The 19389-nt window shown below is 35.1% G+C and overlaps 1 protein-coding gene across 1 annotated transcript in view; it reads left to right on the top strand.

Annotated features, from left to right (window-relative positions):
* LOC128552715 (uncharacterized) overlaps positions 1-19389 on the top strand; it is a gene marked incomplete at its 3' end in the record, with an annotated part of 57193 nt that overhangs the window by 17176 nt on the left and 20628 nt on the right. Inside the window, exons 3-7 of the mRNA XM_053533762.1 lie at positions 2037-2156; positions 6071-6108; positions 8776-8844; positions 10248-10310; positions 15188-15376. Of these exons, the coding sequence (XP_053389737.1) occupies positions 2037-2156; positions 6071-6108; positions 8776-8844; positions 10248-10310; positions 15188-15376 (479 nt within the window). The remainder of the gene's footprint in view (positions 1-2036; positions 2157-6070; positions 6109-8775; positions 8845-10247; positions 10311-15187; positions 15377-19389) is intronic.

Below are 19389 nucleotides of genomic sequence, written 5' to 3' on the forward strand. Positions count from 1 at the left end.
TTGTAGACGAACCAAATTAACCCTGAAAGCTCAAAGTATTTAACAAAAAGTTTTGCCTGAGGCAGAATATTTTGAGGAATGCTATTGTTCAAATTAACATTAAATTTTCTGCATTGATTTTTCCATGGCACACATGTATAAAGTCTTATTAAAGAGAAATATTTTTTTGTTAAAATTTATCAACCAAGTCTGTATTTAATAAAACTAGAATGTGTCTGTAGGACACATGGAGTAGACACCTCCCCACCCCTCCCCCGCCTCCCCCCACCCCGACTGGTACATTTGTCACAAATAAGGGGAAATAATTCAAATGTTTGCAGTCTTAATGGGGTATAGCCTCAAAAAAAGTATGAAAAGGATTCAATATTCTATACCATATACTTTTTGAGCTATGAGCATCACAAACAAAAAATCCACTAATTTTGGCTATTTCAAGGGTTATAACTCTGTAATGAATGCTAAAATTCTCAAGAAGAATGCCATGTGTGCAAAGGTCACATTATGATAAAGACTCAAGCAAGGTTTCATAAATTTACATTTAAATACTTCTGAGTAAGGCACCGAGAATACTTCTGAGTATGGCATATAATTAGGTAAAAATGTGCATTTGTTTACTATTTCAGGGGCCATAACTCTAGAAATAGGGGGCAGACCCAGATAAAAAATAGTAGGTGCGAAAGTTCATATCATGATAAACACTCATCAATTTATATCAAATACTTTTTGAGCTAGGCGTGTCACAAGGTGAAAATGTGCATTTTTGACTATTTCAGGGACCATAACTCTAGAAATAGGATGTGGACCCAGATTAAAAATAGGAGATGTGCAAGTTCATATCATGATTAAGACTAATGCAAGGTTTCATGAATCTATATCAAGTGCTTTTTGAGCTAGGCGTGTCACAAGGTGAAATTGTGCATTTTTTACTATTTCAGTGTCCATAACTATAGAAATAGGGGGCGGAGCCAGACGAAAAATAGGAGGTGTGCTAGTTCATATCATTATAAAGACTTATGCAACATTTCATCAATTTATATCAAATACTTTTTGAGCTAGGCGTGTCACAAGGTGAAAATTTGCAATTTTTTACTATTTCAGGGGCAGTAACTCTAAAATTAGGGGGCGGAGCCAGACGAAAAATAGAAGGTGTGCAAGTCCATATCATGATAAAGACTCTTGCAAGGTTTCATCAATTTGTATCAAATACTTTTCAAGCTAGGCGCGTCACGATCTTTGGACGGACGCACGGACGGATGGACGGACAGACGCACGGACAAGAGCAAATTTATATGCCCCCACCATTCATGGGGGCACAATTAAGATAGTAATAGACAATCTGAGGCCATTTCGTAACAACTGCACAATTTTTTGTAGTGTTGCTTCGAATATTTTTTACCCCACCCACTTTTAACCAGTTTGAGAGTGTACCAGTCTTCTAATATTAATCAGAGTATACTGATATACTGTCATTTTTATGTTTATTTAGTTTACAATATCTGCTGAAAATAACACCTTAATATCTCAACTAATAAAAAATGTTTTAGCTTTTTGGTGAAATTCGTCCATTGAAAATCAGTAAATTTGATTAGACCACTTTGTGGCTCTGTGGTGAAAAAAGTAAAAAAGTATTCAGTACAATTTAAAATGCAACATGCTGTGTGAATGTCCATTGCATAGTTATTTTATCATGAAAGTTTCAGGTAAAAAGTTAGAACCATTTTTAAAAAAATAACAGAAATCGTGTTCCTGGCTGGTCACATGTCAGATTACCCCACCCACTTTAAATGTGAATATCTATAAAAGTAAGTCAAAACTGGTAACAGTAACACTTGTTAATGAAACTTAATACATGCTGGTATATTACCACAAAGTATAAAGTAAATCAAAAAACATTTTGCGCAGACACCTAACTGGGCCCCCCCCCCCCCCCTATACTACTTATTGTAGGCAATCATGTAATAACATTGTTTATTTTGCTAATGTATAGATGTATAGATTTATAGAGGTATGAGCTGATGTGGGTTTTTTTTTTTCAGAAAAAAATCACTGCATTTAACAGTGCTGTCAAAGATATTCAAGAATTTTTGAAGGGAGTCAAATATCAAAAGAGTGTTAAGGAGTTTACAAGCAAGCTTTCTAGTTTGGACATGACTGTGGTAAGTAAACCTCAAACATTCATGTGGGACGGAACAATTTCTGTAGTGCAGTATAAATCAGATGATGATGTTTCATTCCATTTTATGAGCGTTCAGTATAACTTAAAGGCAAAATATGCATAAATGTCGTAAGAATTTGCTCAAAACAAAGTAATAAGATGAGAATCATGGTACCAAACGGGCAAATATATTAGACCATTTCAGTCGCGCATTTCTCACCTAAAACGCACAGTTCGGCAAATGGTTACTATGCATATTGAGCAACTGGTATACTCAACATCACTAATCTGTGGTTTGCACACTGGCCTTCCGATCCTGAGGTCGGGGTTCGATCCCCGGCAGCTACTCGGGAATTTTCAGAAACGCTTTTCAGTGTTTCCCACCCAACTAGAGGTGTACTGGTCAGGAACCCAGGCAATCCTTGCGTGTATCAGTGCTATACACTGGGCACGTTAAAGAACCAGGCTGTCTATTCGCAACGAGCTAGGCTAAGTTAGCCGGACAAGCCTGTATCTGATTTCTGATCTCTCTGTGGGGGCTTTGTCTCACTCTGTCCCTCTGGTCAGATCGCTCTGTGTCTGTACTAGTAGAGGATGATTTCGCGCCCTGTGTGGCTGCAGTTGCTGTAAAGCGCCTTTGAACGTGTTTATCATGAAAAGGGCGCTATATAAATCTGGTATAATAATAATCTCGCGTCATCACTAATTTCGCGGTATTTGAGTTGCGCCACCTACGTGGTGTTTACCGGGGAAGTTCGTGACCTATTTTACTCATGCAGGCGAAAAATGTTCCTACCTGCAGTAACATTGCTAAATATCTGTCAATATTTATTAAAATCGTATTTTTCACACATCTATTGCAAAAATCCATGAATTAAGCAATATTTGCAATGTTTATAAGTTCGTCTACCAGCTGATCGGCATTTGTCCTCATTAATTATGCAAATTAAGTCCCGCCTATAGGTTAGAGGACACAAAATTTTAAGTAACATCCCCCAGCTACACAAAAATGAATGAAATATCGGTATCAGGCGAAACATCAAAACGTCTTAACTCGACGGATTTTAAGGGGGAGGAAGGGATGGGGGCCCCTGACCATCTCCTCAAAATACACCCACGATACTGAGCAGTGAATTTTAACATGTTAGATAACTATCAAATAGAAAATATTAAGTAATAGTACGATTCTTAGGCTCCGCTACATTATGACCACGCCCGCGACCTTGTGATTTACTTGCAAAATATCTGGTGTGTCCGCTGCCCAGAGGAGAATATTTTCGATAGTGCCAATGTAAACAGATAATATAAAACGTTTAAATTGGCGTTTAATGACTTTTGAGTGTTCCTGTTAGTTTGACTTAGATAGCTTTTCAATGTCTGAATGTTTGAATTATATTTAGTGTTTTTAAACCTATGATAGTTTGATTGACACAATTGTTGACCTATACCGCGACATTAGTGATGTGACGTCACATGATAACAATGGCTGACTATTGTTGTTCGAAGTACACATGGATGTTTCTTGAATGATATCTTATTCATTTTCACACAGTTATTGATGCATATGACATGAAATATTGTGGTAAAGACAAGAAATACACTGTTGTGTTGTTTCTTGTTTAATGTCGTTACGTCGAATGTCAAGTACCGCGACATTACAGATGAACGGTATAATTTATTTTCTGTCATGCACCTGTCACATTTTCTCAGTCATTATGTTTCTTATGACAGAGCTACTTATTTTAAGTTTACATTAACGTTTATAGAAACATCTTGTTAACCTTCCCAACTGACATTCCGGTCCAGACGACAAGGCCGTGTGCACATGTTGGTGAAACGTAAACAAACAAACACAGAATGTGCAGTAGCCACTGTTGAAGTCATGAATCTTGAAGTCGAGGGTTCGCTTCCTGGCCGCGTTATACAGAAAAAAAACAACGTCATATGGTACTAGAAGGCTCAGCATTAAGAAGATAGTACTAGGACTGGTCAGCCCGGTGTCTGTATATTGTGACTGGGAGGAGTATCTCGTAACGTGTCTACGGCGTGATATTTCACTGAGGCAGAAATATAAAGTTTGGATTGTGCTTACCGCTACAAATAGACACCGTCGTTTATATGACTAAAATTGTCGAAAAAGACGTTAAACCCAAGCAGAATCTATTTGTTGTCATTTGTTGGACCTTCAGGGCTTTTTTAATGCGTGAGTTATTCGGCAGGATTTACACATGCTTTAATACCAGAAAAATTAGTCCTTGTAATTATTATGTTGCTGTATTTAATGGTTTCATCACTGTTCAGAATTATGAATTTCAAACATACATGCATTATAGTGATATATTTTATGTTCACTAATAAAATATTTACTGTAAAATTAAAAAATGGCATTTACAAAAACTAACAAAAAAGGAAATATACTGATATTTTAAATAAGATTTAAATTCATGAAATTGTAGAAAAAGTTGTCAGTTTGAACTATATTAAAAAGTAGATATCCAAGTAATGAGAAATACATATCAACTTAATGGATATGAAATGAAGAAAACTTGATAGTTATCATTTTGTAACATTAAGAAATATCATAAAATATCCCAAATATGATAAACATATAGTAATACTACACTGTGCTAAGACATTATGTGACAAAAATACTTAATAAATTTTGAACCAAAATAATATATTCTAAATCTTATTAAATAATTTAGAATAATAAAGTTACACTAAACCATTAAAAATAAAAATAATACTAGAAAACTAGAAAAATACTACACTGCAATGTCATAATTAAGATGTGACTGGCGATATTTTCATTCTAATGTAACTTAAATTAGCATATTTGCTCTCTAATTGGTCAACTGTTATGAATAATGTTTTGCTTTATAACATGTTATTTACAAACATGGAAGGCGAATGACAAATACTAGGCTATCAAAACTGGGTCATTTCAACTTGTCAGACATATTAACTGTAGCAGAAGTCTCTATCAAGTATAGTGGTATTAGCAACCAGCCTACATGTTGTCGTTTGTAACAATTTCATGAATAGTATCACTTTATTTTTATAAATAATAATTTCATTACAATTTGAACGTGAATCATTTTGTATAATTTCATTGTAAATACTCTTAAGTCTCCTGCTAGAGTATGGACTTTTGACAAAGAAAGGTTCTGCCTTCTTCGTAGCCTTTGATACATAATTAGTTTAATATTCAGACTTCTATAGACATTGTCATCCATGAATTATATGAATTATATATACGCCCGATTACCTGACTCAGGACTCCGTGAACCATATATTCTGTGGTAGGTAGGTACCGGGTAGGATTTATATACTTCCGTATAACGCAACTATTTCTGAAATTCAAAGAACACTTTTTTACAGAACTTGCTTCTTATCTAAGCTAAGCGTTATGATCCTTTGACTGAACAGAATGATAGTATTGCGATTTCTGTTGATATTTACTCTCCAATACTAGTTATATCAATGATACAGCTTACTTTATGATATTCATTCATATGGTTTAGAAGATACGGAGTAGATACGAATTTAAACTATCTGATCTTTGTTTAGCAGCAGTTGTTAACCTCATTCATACGATATGCAGAGTGCACAACGCAGATCGTAATGCCGAAGGTCAAAGTCTACCTTAGCAGTCAAATACAAATAGCTTCAATTGGTGTTGGCTCCGCTAGAGGGATTTCCATAAAACTAACATCAATTGTAACCTAATCAGGACAACTTGCAGAGTGTACAACCCAGGTCATTATTTTCAAAGTCAAGGTCAACTGGAAGATCAAAGGTCATGATCACAACATTTTAATTTCCTTGTATCAAAGCGGCGTCTATGGGTATTAATCAGCATTAATGAAAGCTTAAGTTTTATTTGCAATAAATATTTTTATCTATATATTTCAGAAAAGCACAAGAGGAAACAAATTTTCTGCCATTAAACTGTGAGTATTCATGTTTTCAGAATGCAAATAAAACATATATATTTTCTAATCAGTTACGAAATGTCGTATATGCATGCTTGATATAACTGGCATATTAGGGGCAGCAATGGCTCAACATACATTGACGTTTATGTAAACTAAGACAATGTTTGTTTGTGTGCACAATTATTGGAATTATTAAAGTTTTAATTGCAAATATGGCAAGTCCTGTAAGAGTTGCTTTATCTAAATATTCTTGCATAAAATGTAAACAAACAAGGATTTTTCCTTGGAGCCAGATTGTTTTTTCGGCGCAGCCGTATCAAGTTCGATCTCATGAGCTACAAGAAACTATACCACTTCACTAAGTTGGCAAATCAGATTTCCTGTTATCTATCATAAAGTCTGTCGTCTGGTCCCACCTGAACGTGTTATAATAATACTGATACTATGCTTTGCGAGCGGAGCGAGCAGAAGATTTCTTCTAGAATGATCTGTGGTCTGAATTTTAAGCGCTGGCCGTCTTTAGGTGGTACTTTGTGTGCACCCCTAAATCAGATAACGATAAGCAATATGGATACCATATTTTCATGTCTTGCACCAGGGTTCGGGAGACTATGAGAGGGGAAACTCTGTTTTGAAGGTTGGGGTACGGGGTCCTCCCACCAGACAATTTTGATATTTTAAAAGCTGGAGTCTGGTTAGTTTTGAGAAAAAGAAATATGTTATAAACTGAAGCTCCACATTGTTATCTAGAGAAAAGGGTATATCCTGACATAATAAACTTAATGCAAGATATAATCAGTCTTTTCTAAGGTAAGTAAAATCAAGGAGTGGCTGGGTACAAAAAATGGAGCAGCAACATATTGTAGTTGAATTCATGTAGTTATTTCAGTTCAGCCATTTGTGTTAAGGTATAGGTCCATATTTCGGAGAAAAAAGTTCGAACGTCATCAAATCATAGAAAGAAATCATTGTATTACATGAAAATTTAACAGCATATAAAACATTTATATTATTCTACAAAATCATTGTCAATTTATTAATGTATGTATTGAATTCTGGAGAGGGACTGCATGAAGGGGCCACATTCTGGACAGTTCAGCGCCTTTAAAAACTCACTATTTTGAAAAAGCTGTTACATATCTTCGTTTTGATGCATTTGCAACATCAAGCGAGTGTTTAAACTTTACATAACTAGGTAAAACGTCGTTTTTGACAATTGTTTACATTTATTTCTTTACAAATGGCATTCTTATTCAAAGGGGGACAACTCATTAAGAATATTTTAAGTATCCAACTCTGTGGGACAGAACAGTAAAGCATGTATTTGACAGATAAGTTGTGTGTCAAGGTGCTGTTCATTTACTAAAAAAATCTGTTATTTTGTGATATACTGCTAAACCTTAATCAATTTAAATTTGATGTGTTGTATAACTTGTATAACAAAGTCGTGTACATCATCAGACAGGTATATATATGTCGGCCTATATATATATATATATATATATATATATATATATATATATATACCATGAGTGAAGGAGCGATAGTAAGGGTTGGGGAGAGTATGTTAGGGGAGACGCCCTACTTAAAGGTGGGGGTACGGAGGGGCCAAATTCTGTATTCTAGAATATTTTAACACTGGTTTCATGATTTTGCCAGTTACCTTAGGTTTAAAATATATAATGACGAGTTGGGCTTCAAAAACAAATATGTTTTGAGAAGGGATTTTAGTAGAGCGAATGACGAATTAGGCTTCAGTAGAGCGTGAGAGCATTGTAGGTCCAGTGTTACCATAGATGATTTTCGAATATTTCAAAAGCCAAATGTTGGTGCCCATTCATGTCCCACCACACACACACACACACACGCACACTCGCGCGCGCACGCACGCACCCACACACACACACATTTGTGCTCCTACGCCTACGTACACTGAACAGTAAATTTTTGTTTGTTTGTTTTGAGTTTAACGCCGTTTTCCAACAGTATTTCAGTTATGTAACGGCGGGCAGTTAACCTAACCAGTGTTCCTGGATTCTGTACCAGTACAAACCTATTCTCCGCAAGTAACTGCCAACTTCCCCACATGAATCAGAGGTGGAGGACGAATGATTTTAGACACAATGTGTTTTATGAAATCGTCATACGCCTTTCCCAGGGATCGAACTAACGACCCCGTAATCCGTAGATCTGCGCTCTCCTTATTGAGCTAAGCGGACGGGCTGTACAGTTAATAGTTCATGAAATGACATATATAATGTACTCAAAATTAGGCCATACGACATTAATATTTTAAAATCAATCTTACTCTCTTCTTCAGCAGTGTTAACAGTTAAACGTCGATGGAAATTGCGTTTTCCTTAATACTAAACACATAGTGTTATGCAATGATATATTCATGTTATATACTAACCCTGTTACGTAACTATAAATATTAAATTTAAAAGCAATTTAAAAGTAAAGAATAATGTTATAAGTTTAATGGAAATAATATTGTCGTATAAATCTGACCTGGAGCAAGATATTTTTCAGTGATGTGAAAGTCTTGTTTTTCCAGATTATGAATATTTTTGAAGTAAAGTTACGCTTTTGTTTTCATAAAAATACTCCCCTCTCCACCCCACTCTCAAGAATATCAAGTGGTTGGCCCAAAACGATAACAGTTTCTCATTGACATTTAAGGGATAGTGATATGGCGGTTGATGGAGAAAAAATCGGCGAGCGAAAAATGAGCGGCAGCAGTGAGAGAGGGTAAGTTTCTGCTTCAGTGCATATTTTGTTCGTTCTTACTGAATGAGAGGCCACCACATTCGGAGAAACTCAGAAAAGGAAACATTTTCTTGCAGTCGGTAATTGTACCGCTGCTTTAGCTCACCGGAGCAACAGATGGACTTTACTGATCAGTCACCGTCCTCGTTCTTCCGTCCGCCGGTGTCAACATCTTATTCCAACAGCATCTCCTCTCAAACCACAAATAGAAAGCTGATACAACAGAACCTGGGTATCCATTGGGTGGTCCTCTTCCGGTCTTAAACTTTCTCTATAATTATTATGTATGTAGAGGAAACTTTAATAATCAGAAACTGTTGGCCCGATCTTATAATAATTTCACACCAACTCTCCACATATTTTGCCCTTATACTTATTCGTCTAAACACTTGGCCACCAGAGGGTGTGGCCCCTTTTCTCTATATAAATATAGTAGAAAATTTAAAACACTTCTGATCAGAAACTGCTGACTGGTTTTTAAAATAATTTTACACGAATATTCCCTGGGTGACCTTTTGCAAAAAGTATTCGTATTAACCTGCTTCGTGAAAAACACGGCCACCAGAGCTAAAATAGAAATAAAATCTTCAGACATCTCTTCCAGTTTTAAAATGTTTTTACAGAAATATTCATTGGGTGAACCGTCAACCAAGACGATTTGGTAAATTTAAAAATAAAACGTGGCCATGAGAGAGCGTGATCATATTTTCGTATATGATTAAAAATCTTTTTGTCAATAACTATTGTCAACAACATGGCAAGATTTATAAATATTACTTGGTTGACTCCCTACCAAAATTGATCCAATTATTCCGATTCGTCGAACATGGCCACCCGAGCTAAAATAAAATAACTCCCCAAACATCTCAATCTAAACGTAGGTCCTATTTGAAAATAAAATACACAGATTCTGAAATATTCCTTGGGTGAACAACTACCAAGGATGTTCATATCACCGGTATTCTGACTTGTCAAAAACACATCTGCCATAGCTTAAATAACTTCAAACGCCATCTTTAACCACTGGTCTCATTTTGACATAATTTCACAGAAATGTTTCTTTGGTGTCCCTCTACTACAGTTGCTAAAAGCCGTCTTGATTTGTCAAAAACATGGTTGCTAAGGGCTGCTTTAAGAGAAATTTTCTTCTTTGAACTGTCTGCAGAAATGTTTTTTTTTATGTTACTAGAATACCTGTTTTGAGCTCTGAAACTCTTGTGAGCGATACAGGGTCATTATGACGCTCCTTTTAGTTAAAGAAGCAAAGTAAAACTTCTAATACATTCATCCACTTAACATTTATAACAAAAACGAAAATTTTTGTAATAAAAATATCTGAAATATGCTCTGAACAACAATATTCCTTATTTTATATCCAATTGCAGTCATCATGAATTCCAAAGAGCCCCGGAACGAAAGAATCTTCAAAGATTGACACCTGATTCTTGGTATGTATTAGTACATACATTTTATTGCCTTTGAAATGAGAGTTAAATAGGCTTAAGCTGATCTGTATCATAAAGTAGCATTGAATTGACTTCAGTATCCCGGAGGGAAGGATATGAAACACAGGTAAAATGTCCTCAAAATATCATTACACATTTTTGATATTCTGAAGTAACGTCTAATACGTATTGTTGCCGTTAACTGTTGACCATACGCTGTATTATTCTACTACTGGTATACTATAGCATGTAAATATTTGCTTTGAATATCAGAAAAAAACATATCTTAAGAATTTTAGCAAGTACTGGTATTTAATATTTTACCATATTTGTCAAAAAGCATCGGGATGTCGGAACAAAATTTAAGGTTACGAAGTAGGCCCTGAGAAACAAAAATCAAACAACACCAAATCATAGAAAGAAAGATTTGTTTGACATGGAAATTAAACAGCATGTAAAACATGTATATTACATTACAAAACAAGTGTCAGTATACTGATATAAACACTGAATTCCAGAAAATGACTGCCTATAGGGGCCCCACTTCCGGACAGTCAAACGCCTTTAAAAACACACCATTTTCAAAGAACTGTTACACATGTTCGTTTTGATGCATTTGCAATAGCGTGCGAGTGGTGAAATTTCACATAACAAGGTGGAACACAGTTTTCAGCAATTGTTTACCTTTATCTCTTTACAAATGGCATTCATTTTCAAAGGGAAACAACTTTTTCTCGACGATTACTTAAAATAATCGGAAAAAGTTGTCTCGCTTTGAAAATGAATGCCATTTGTACTTAAAATAATCAGAAAAAGTTATCTCCCTTTGAAAATGACTAATCTTTGTTTATTTCAATAGATTTTACTTGTTTTCGATCTGATGACATGTAAAAATAACAACAATGTCATTAAAACAATTTTATATATGTCAACAAATATACAGTGTGCCACCATCAATATTACGTCATCATTAAACTCGCGGTAGACTGGTTTACAATTCAATATTTTTTAAGGAAGGTTACAGTATGATAAATTTTCTGGTACAAAAGCTGCATTATTGTATGTTCACTTTGTCAAACAATGTAAAATGAAATAACAGTTTTATAACAACAAATAACAAGCATTTGTAGTTTGTTCCTGATAACAAATTACTCTTCAGTACAATGTTCACAATAGAATGTGCTACCCCTTCTTAGCACTCTGACCTCACTGCAGTGAGTCAAATGAACTCAGTGCCCACAATGATCACATTGGCTCCATTTCAAAATAATTAGGCCAGGATAACCCCTTAACTGTGGTGGGAAATTTTTCCCACATACACAACACGGTTCCTCATCCTCTGACTCATCACTTGAGGACCCTGCAGTATCCAAGTTAATTGGACCACTTGTTTTTCCTGAAGTACCAGAGGTGGATGGTTTTGGGGAAAGCTGAACTTTTTTACTAGGGGTGGGTTTCTTTTGCTTTCTGTTACTTTCTATAGATGTTTCCTTTTCCAATTTAGCATTTGACCTTTTTTCTATCTCAGTAAGGGTCTCCAAATTTGTAGAGGACAATAGATTGCCCTGATCTTTGAAAGGTGGGGAAAATTTCTTTGTAGGTCTTTGGACTACTTTGTTAATTGTTCTACTTGCTAGGAATTTGTCTGCTAGGTCAAGGTTTACTTCCTGTATTGTCACTGTTTTCTTTTGAGTTTTGAGCAACAGGGTTTTGTTCAGGTGTATTTACCATTTCATGCTTGTCTTGGAAACAAGTTGGGTCTTCTGTAGTAGGGTATATGGTTGCAGGCGCAGTCTGGGCTGGTGTAATAACCTGTCTGCAGAATGGATATATGCCTGCTTTGCTAAAGGCACTGGTAATATTCTCAGGAGAGAAAGCTCGTGCATAGGGCTTTGCAGTTAGCTGAGCAACCTCATACCTAGTAATATTTACCCCTGGGTTTGAGTGCATATACGACTTGCATTCACGGTAATAGTAATTCATTGGCCCGAATATGCCTACATCAAGAGGATGTGTGATGTGGCTCGAATGAGGGGGTAGCACAAATAATAATACATTGTGATCTTTTGCCCAGTTTGTTAGTGTAAGTGAAAAATGGGACTTGTGCCCATCATACAATATGAGAGTTTTAGGCAAGTCCTGACCCCTAGAGAGTCCCACATGCTTTGCAAAGTGTCCAGTGAGGTAAGTTTCAAATAACTCCCTGTTTACAAATCCACTCTCGGACATTCCTGCATCAGATCCCGGAGCAGCACCCTGTAACAGACTATCATACCACCTCTTACCCGGAAATATGTAAAGTGGCGGCACATGGTTGCCGACCGCATTGGCAGCACCTATAACTGTCACAGTCTTTGACCGTTCAGAGGTGATAGACTGCGGTTTTATATCTGTACCACAAATAATTTTAGGGGGTGTGTGCTCTGTGGAGAAACCTGATTCATCAACATTGTAAATTCTCTCTGAAGAATTCATTAGATTATTGTCAAGAAGAATAGTCTCTAATTCTGAGAAGTATGCTTGTATTGTTTCATCAGATGCAGCTTTAGCCCTTTTAAGGGATAGTTTTTGTGGCTTTACGACTAAGCTCATCCTATCGTGACAGAAAAGAGTACACCCATCCTTGACTCAGGCCTGCCTTTGCCCTTACTGACTTCCCAATTGAACGAGCATAATCTGCTGCTACATTATGCAAATCAGTTATGCAGTATCCATAACCAATCTTGGACATATGCACTATATGGTCCACTAACATTTTCTCTTCAGCATCAGAAAATAATCTTGCTGCACCGAGTGTACAATCTACTGTTACATTATTCCTAGTTCTGTCTCTCAGTGTGGACTCAGGCACCTTATAAACCCTGGAGGCACGATATACAGAAACACCAGATAATGTAGCTTGATAAGCCCTCTTTAAATTCTCCCTGTCGTATGGCTTCTGTCTACCAACTTTAAGCTTAGATCTGTAAGAAAAAAAACGAGCTATGCCTTGACCATTTCATATCATGAATAGATGGAAAAAAAATTAGTTGTTTTATACCTACGGACACAGTCTAGGATAATTTACATAAAATTTAGTGCTACTACACCTGTGGGCGTAACAGACGAACTTAGTATAACTTGGATTTATGGAGTAACAGGTGCAGTTTTGTATGAACTTTTGTAATGTTTTGACAGAAAACATCTTTTTATGTTAAATTGTTATGTAACTCACCAAGATTCCACTCATATCTGTGTAACTATCGATTTTCTTGCGAAACAAAAAATCTGGGTCAACTTTGACAGATGTAAACACCGGCTAGGTGGCGCAACTCAAATACCGCTATACTAGTGATGACGCGAGATTAGTGATGTCGAGTATACTTAATAACTTTCTTATCGCGAATGAAAAAGGAAACATTTGTTAATTCGTCTACACAGTCAAAAAGCTACCAAATAATAACCATTTAAAACAACCTAATAGTCACTTAAAACAACATGAGAGATCACGATGGTTCTCGCTGATCTACATCAAGATCTGTTTAGAAAGAGACAACTTATGTTTTGACTTTGACATATGATTTCTCGTTTTTATTGGAATTACTGTGTAGTATTAGCTGATTCCAAACATAATTTCTATATGCCACCGTTATTTAAAAAATGTTCAAACATTTCAAATTTCTGTTTAATGCTTCTAAATGGTCAGGTCATCGGTTAATTGAAAATACGGAAAACTTCTTGTATGTTCATTAAATAACAAGCAGATCACTTATCATGGCAATAAGCTCAGGAAAGGTTTGTTCAAATTCCATCCTAAGGTTAGAAAAAATTTATGAGAGTGTTTTATGTTAATTTAAACATGGTTTGTGGGGCATTAGCATTTTCCTAAGGATCTTCGTATAGACTTTATTATCATTTTTACCTTTTTGTGGAACAAAACCTATTTTAACGAAAACTTATTTTAACGAAGTTAAGAAAGGTCCCAGCGATGGTGTTATAAGTTAAATCTGGTGAATTAAAAGAACAAAATACTTTTTCAAAGATACCACACACACCAACTATCGTGCATATTCTTTGACTACCTTTTAAGACCAGATACATTCCGTTTAAGCATTGTTCTTTAGTGTAATTGGACAACAATATACAGAAAACCCATCTCAAGAAAAGGGCCTTGTATACTAGGCCGGTTATTTTACCAGAAACAATGTCAGAACCTTAAACTAATTCCAAAATAAAGTTTTGCTGGTGATTTATAATCTTTAGTTACTTGTACAATACAGGAAAGAAGTCCTTAAAAGAAATCCTAGCCAAACCCTGAAAATTAAGTGATATCTAAGGGCGTCTTCCTTTAGATTTAAATTAAACTAAGTATTGCAAAATTATCTAAAATAAAATCATTTAAACGAAGCATTACTATCATTTCTTTCTTCGAACGCATGCATTAAATAATAAGGCAGTTCAAGAAGCAGCTTATAAATAATTGCCGTAACTGATAGAGATAAATTCAGAAAGCGAATACCCTCTTACAGCATTCCATGAAAAACATATTACTGAAAAACTGTCATAAAATGGAATTACATATAATTTTGGGGAATTACATATCGTGTTACCTTTTTCCTCGATAAAGGGATCTTCATGAAAAATACAAATACATATCACTATAGGACAGAGCATTTCTACTTGATTTTGTTAAAAGTAAGAAACAATAAACCATTGCACGGTCCTTTTGTACATAACTTGTGAATATTTCGAAATTAGATTTCTTTCAAAATATATAGTGTCCTCAGGAAACCAAAAGCGACGGGGGATATCAGTACATCGAATTTGCTTTTATTTGTATATTTCAAAACAATAAGGCATTTGTCTAGATTTGTTAAAACCGTTTTCAGTTTGATTTCCAGCAAACAACCATCTGACGTTGAATACTGCTGCCAAGAAGTTCAAAAATTGTACGACAAGCTCAAAATAGCATGTGACAAACACCAGAAAACGGATGAAAGCCCATTGCTACAGCAGGGCAAAGAAGAAGCTAAAGACCAAAAGAAACACTTACAAACAATCATAGAAGCTGCAGATAAACAGGTTAACAAGTAGGTTTGACATTTTAATTTAGTTTATTTCTCGGCTTAATCCATAAATCCTGAAAGGGAAGAATATGTATAACCTTTTTACTCCTTTTATAGACAAAATATCTTTTGTTAAAAGTCATACGTAAACAAGAGCTATATGTAAGATAACGTATTTCGCCCCGATTAATTGACCGAACATATTTACCCTAGAAAGGCCGCTAAATTTGTATATAGAGCTTATAACCGTAGGCGAACGGTGTTGTATTCGTAAACATTTCTTCTCATTTCATCATACTGATTATTGTTGTAATTTGATATTTTATGACATTGTTGATTTAATGTTCAAATTATATTACTTAACATTATCTATCTAACTGCCATACCATTGATACCAATATAACTGTAACATACGTGATTTAAATGTGATATATTTAAAGTTATTTCAGTCAGGTTACATATAGGTCCATTGGGCCGGGTACTGTCACTTTGTTTTGTCATGTTATGAAATAATATTTGCTGTTTTATGTACATGTCACTATAATAAAATATTTACTTACTTACTTACTTATTTCAATCAAACTAAACTTGATGAAATTGTATGCCGTGTTATGACTGTAAATAACAAAGATCAATTTGTTTTTGTCGAGAACCAGCGTGTACCTTTAATGTCATTAACCTAGAATCTGGCTATGTAAATTATCCAGTTATCTACAGAAAAAAAGTAAAAAAGAAACGAAAAGAACGTTATTCTCTGTTTCACCTTAAGTTTCATCTTGTCTTATCATGTATGGACAATGTGTAATAAGCAGTAATATACTTCTAATTTAGCATAAAGCCTGTTACTAAAATTGGATAATGGCATCAGGTTATGTTTTCGATAGCCGATGTTTTTAACATTATTCCATTTAAGAGTGTTTTAATAGCAGTGAACTGTCTAAACATCATCCCTTTTAAGAGTATCATCCGACATTTTTTGAATTCATACTATCATTCTCAAATATTGGTAATGTAAAGAAACTCCTACCACCCCCGTTAGATAATCGCCAATAGATTTCATTTTTATGGCATTTCTCATGCGTTTGAAAAATATGTTGTCGAGTAATGTATGATATGATTCCAGTGTTTTTCCCACTGATTTGTGAATGGTGTGGATGCCTTTACGATTGAGAAAAAATCTGCCTGAACGCATGCCTTTCACATTGTTTATAGGTGGTAACTTGTATTAAAATGTTAATCTTATGTTCATAAAAGTGGTAAGTTAGTATTTTTTTTAAAGGAGGAAGCATACCTTTAAATTTTATGTGCGCATGCCGATCCGAAACAAACCTTAGGATTTACGACAACGTTTACGAAAAAAACAAATTTGTTTGTATATTCATTCTTCTGAAACAGAATCATAAACCTGTGTCCTATCTGATGCTAAATGGTAAAATAATTCTAAAATAATGATTTAATTACCACAGAAACGCTAAAATGACGCCATCGACGTCACGACGTTACGTGTCATTTACCGGACAAAATTGATACCCTTTAACTTGGAAGTACGTAATTCTGAGCATTTTATTTTATTTGAGCTAGTTTTAAAACAGCCAATATTTGCCGAAAAAGTTTTTTTGAGTCTTTCACTTTGAACAATGGTAACTATTTAGCGGCTTTTATGTACCTATATTTAAATGTCATGCAGAATGTATGAAAATGGATGATGGTAACTGATGTAATTTGGAATATAGCTGAGGGCAAGGTTAATCATTCCTGTCATTTTCGAATAGAGATTTGGCAGGTTCATTTGTAATACCTATTTTTCTGTTTCTACTGATAATTTGGTTCTTATAACCTAAAATTATGCTCTAAAATTGTTCAAATTTCAGAAGACAATGGTGATTTCTTTAACTAAATAAATATTACCATCGAAACGAGCACCTTGACCTATATATCCAAATGTAAAATTTTAATCCGTTGATTCTGGTCTATGATAGGATCACAGTTTCAGCTTTTTACCTGTATTTAAACACTTTCTACGAGAATAATAATTGTAAGCACAATGATTTTTCTGTAAAACAGTCGGATGAGGAGTACTGCTGTAAATATTTTAAGCTATGATATTTGTTTAGATAAATGCAGATAAAACGAACGTATAACTAACTTTGAAAATGAAATGCCTTGAAGCTACATTAAACTAGAAAGATAGGTTTATTTAATCTTTTTCTAAGAAAATACAGTCAAAAGCCAGATATAACATATTTTAAACATCTCTGTTGCCATGGTTACCTTGTAAAGTGTTGCTACTCTGCTAATAAAGTTACTCTAATATTCCATTCTGGTCGTAAAGAGAATGGCACTGAAGCTGCCGAAAGACCCATTATCATACGTAGTTATTTAAAAATGAGATGTGTCACAATGGAAACACGAGCCCCGCGACATATTTAAAGGTTGATTTAGAAAGCTAACGAGCATTCTAATACAATTATCGACTATACAGACTTATACGGATAACAGTGGAATCAACATGCACTTAAAAGTGTTAAATACCCGTATTTTCCTTCTTTATTTAATATAAAAAAACTTTGGAGAGTCATGTATTTCAACCGTGGATAGAACTGTACTTGAAGTATAAGAGATAAACGAACTTGAGATTGTAGCAGCTAAAACATTGAATTACCAGAAATAAAATAACTTGCTACGGTTCAATAGATTTGAATCTACTCTTGCTACAAGGTAAACTACCTCCTTAACATTGGGAAGTTTAGCTTTGAAAAGGGAAAAACATACTATTTTGCACTTGACTTGTGGCCCAACTTCGGTCCCAAATCAGCCTTTAAAACACTTGTATCATATAAGATGTATTGTACTAGCTCAGTCCAATTTTACAAAGCCACAAAATACACATAAAAGTATACGTTTAACTAAATACTCGATTTTCTATCACATTTGAAATATTTATAGAAATAGTTTAGTTCCCTAGCTGATGTTTCAATTGTAAAAGGTTTGAATGAAGTGTGCACTTTTCGATTTTGTAGAAATTGTCATTTTTTTCCAAACAGTATATGTCTAATGTACTTTTAGCATTCAAGATATTGCAAAAACTATTGAGGGGGCATTAGAATCTTCGATTAGTGTATAAACGTAAATTAATAGGGGACGAGACGGTAACTTCCGTATATAGTTTTTCGTCTTTGTTGTCTGCATATACCAAGACAATTTTTTCGATGTTTCCCGGTTCCGGTTCCGGTTTATGTACAGTCCGCAGACTGGTTGTCTGCATCAGCAACAGAACACCCTGAATCAGACACAGAAACTCGTAAGCCGTACCAACATGATTCTTTTATTTCTTTTTCGATATGAAAAATGTATGTGCGACTGAAAAACACTTTTTAAACAGTAAGGAAATGTAAAAGCCGTCGAGTTTCTGCGTGGAGTGCAAACAAACAAACAAAATCCTAAAGCGGCGAATGACGTCACCGTCACACCAGCTTCCGTAAATTTTGCACATAATCATAATCCGCCCGGTGAACACATGCATGTGAAACCAATGGCTTCATAAAACGTCATCATATTCAGTGCGTTTTCAACATGGCGGTCGAGCGGACATTGGAATCGTTGTTGGACGAATTTCGAGTTACAACGGTGTTCGGGTATGTGGTGTAAAACAGCATGATTCGCACCACACAATTTCAAAATTTCGATGAAGTTGCGGGTTTCTTCTCAGTGAAAATGTTAAGACTGATTTTCATAAATATAGATCTGCATTTTTTATGGAATGGCTCAAATTAGGCTTAAATTATGTGTTGTTCCTCATTTGTAGAATTGCGAACCATTTCTTGAGTTTAATAGGTACAAAAATACGAATTTACTGCGCTCCTTACGGTCAAGAAAGGCTATCTAAATGTGCAAGAATAAATTTAGTGCACTCACTTGTATTTTCCCCATATTGAACCTATGTTGCTTCCGGGTACGACTAAACACTGCTTTTGAGACAAAAGTTCCCCAAAACTATTTAGCCACTGAAACCTAGCGTCAGGAGTTCTAATTACTCC

This window comes from Mercenaria mercenaria, unplaced genomic scaffold (genome assembly GCF_021730395.1).
Source record: "Mercenaria mercenaria strain notata unplaced genomic scaffold, MADL_Memer_1 contig_3078, whole genome shotgun sequence".
Taxonomy (NCBI): Eukaryota; Metazoa; Mollusca; class Bivalvia; order Venerida; family Veneridae; genus Mercenaria; species Mercenaria mercenaria.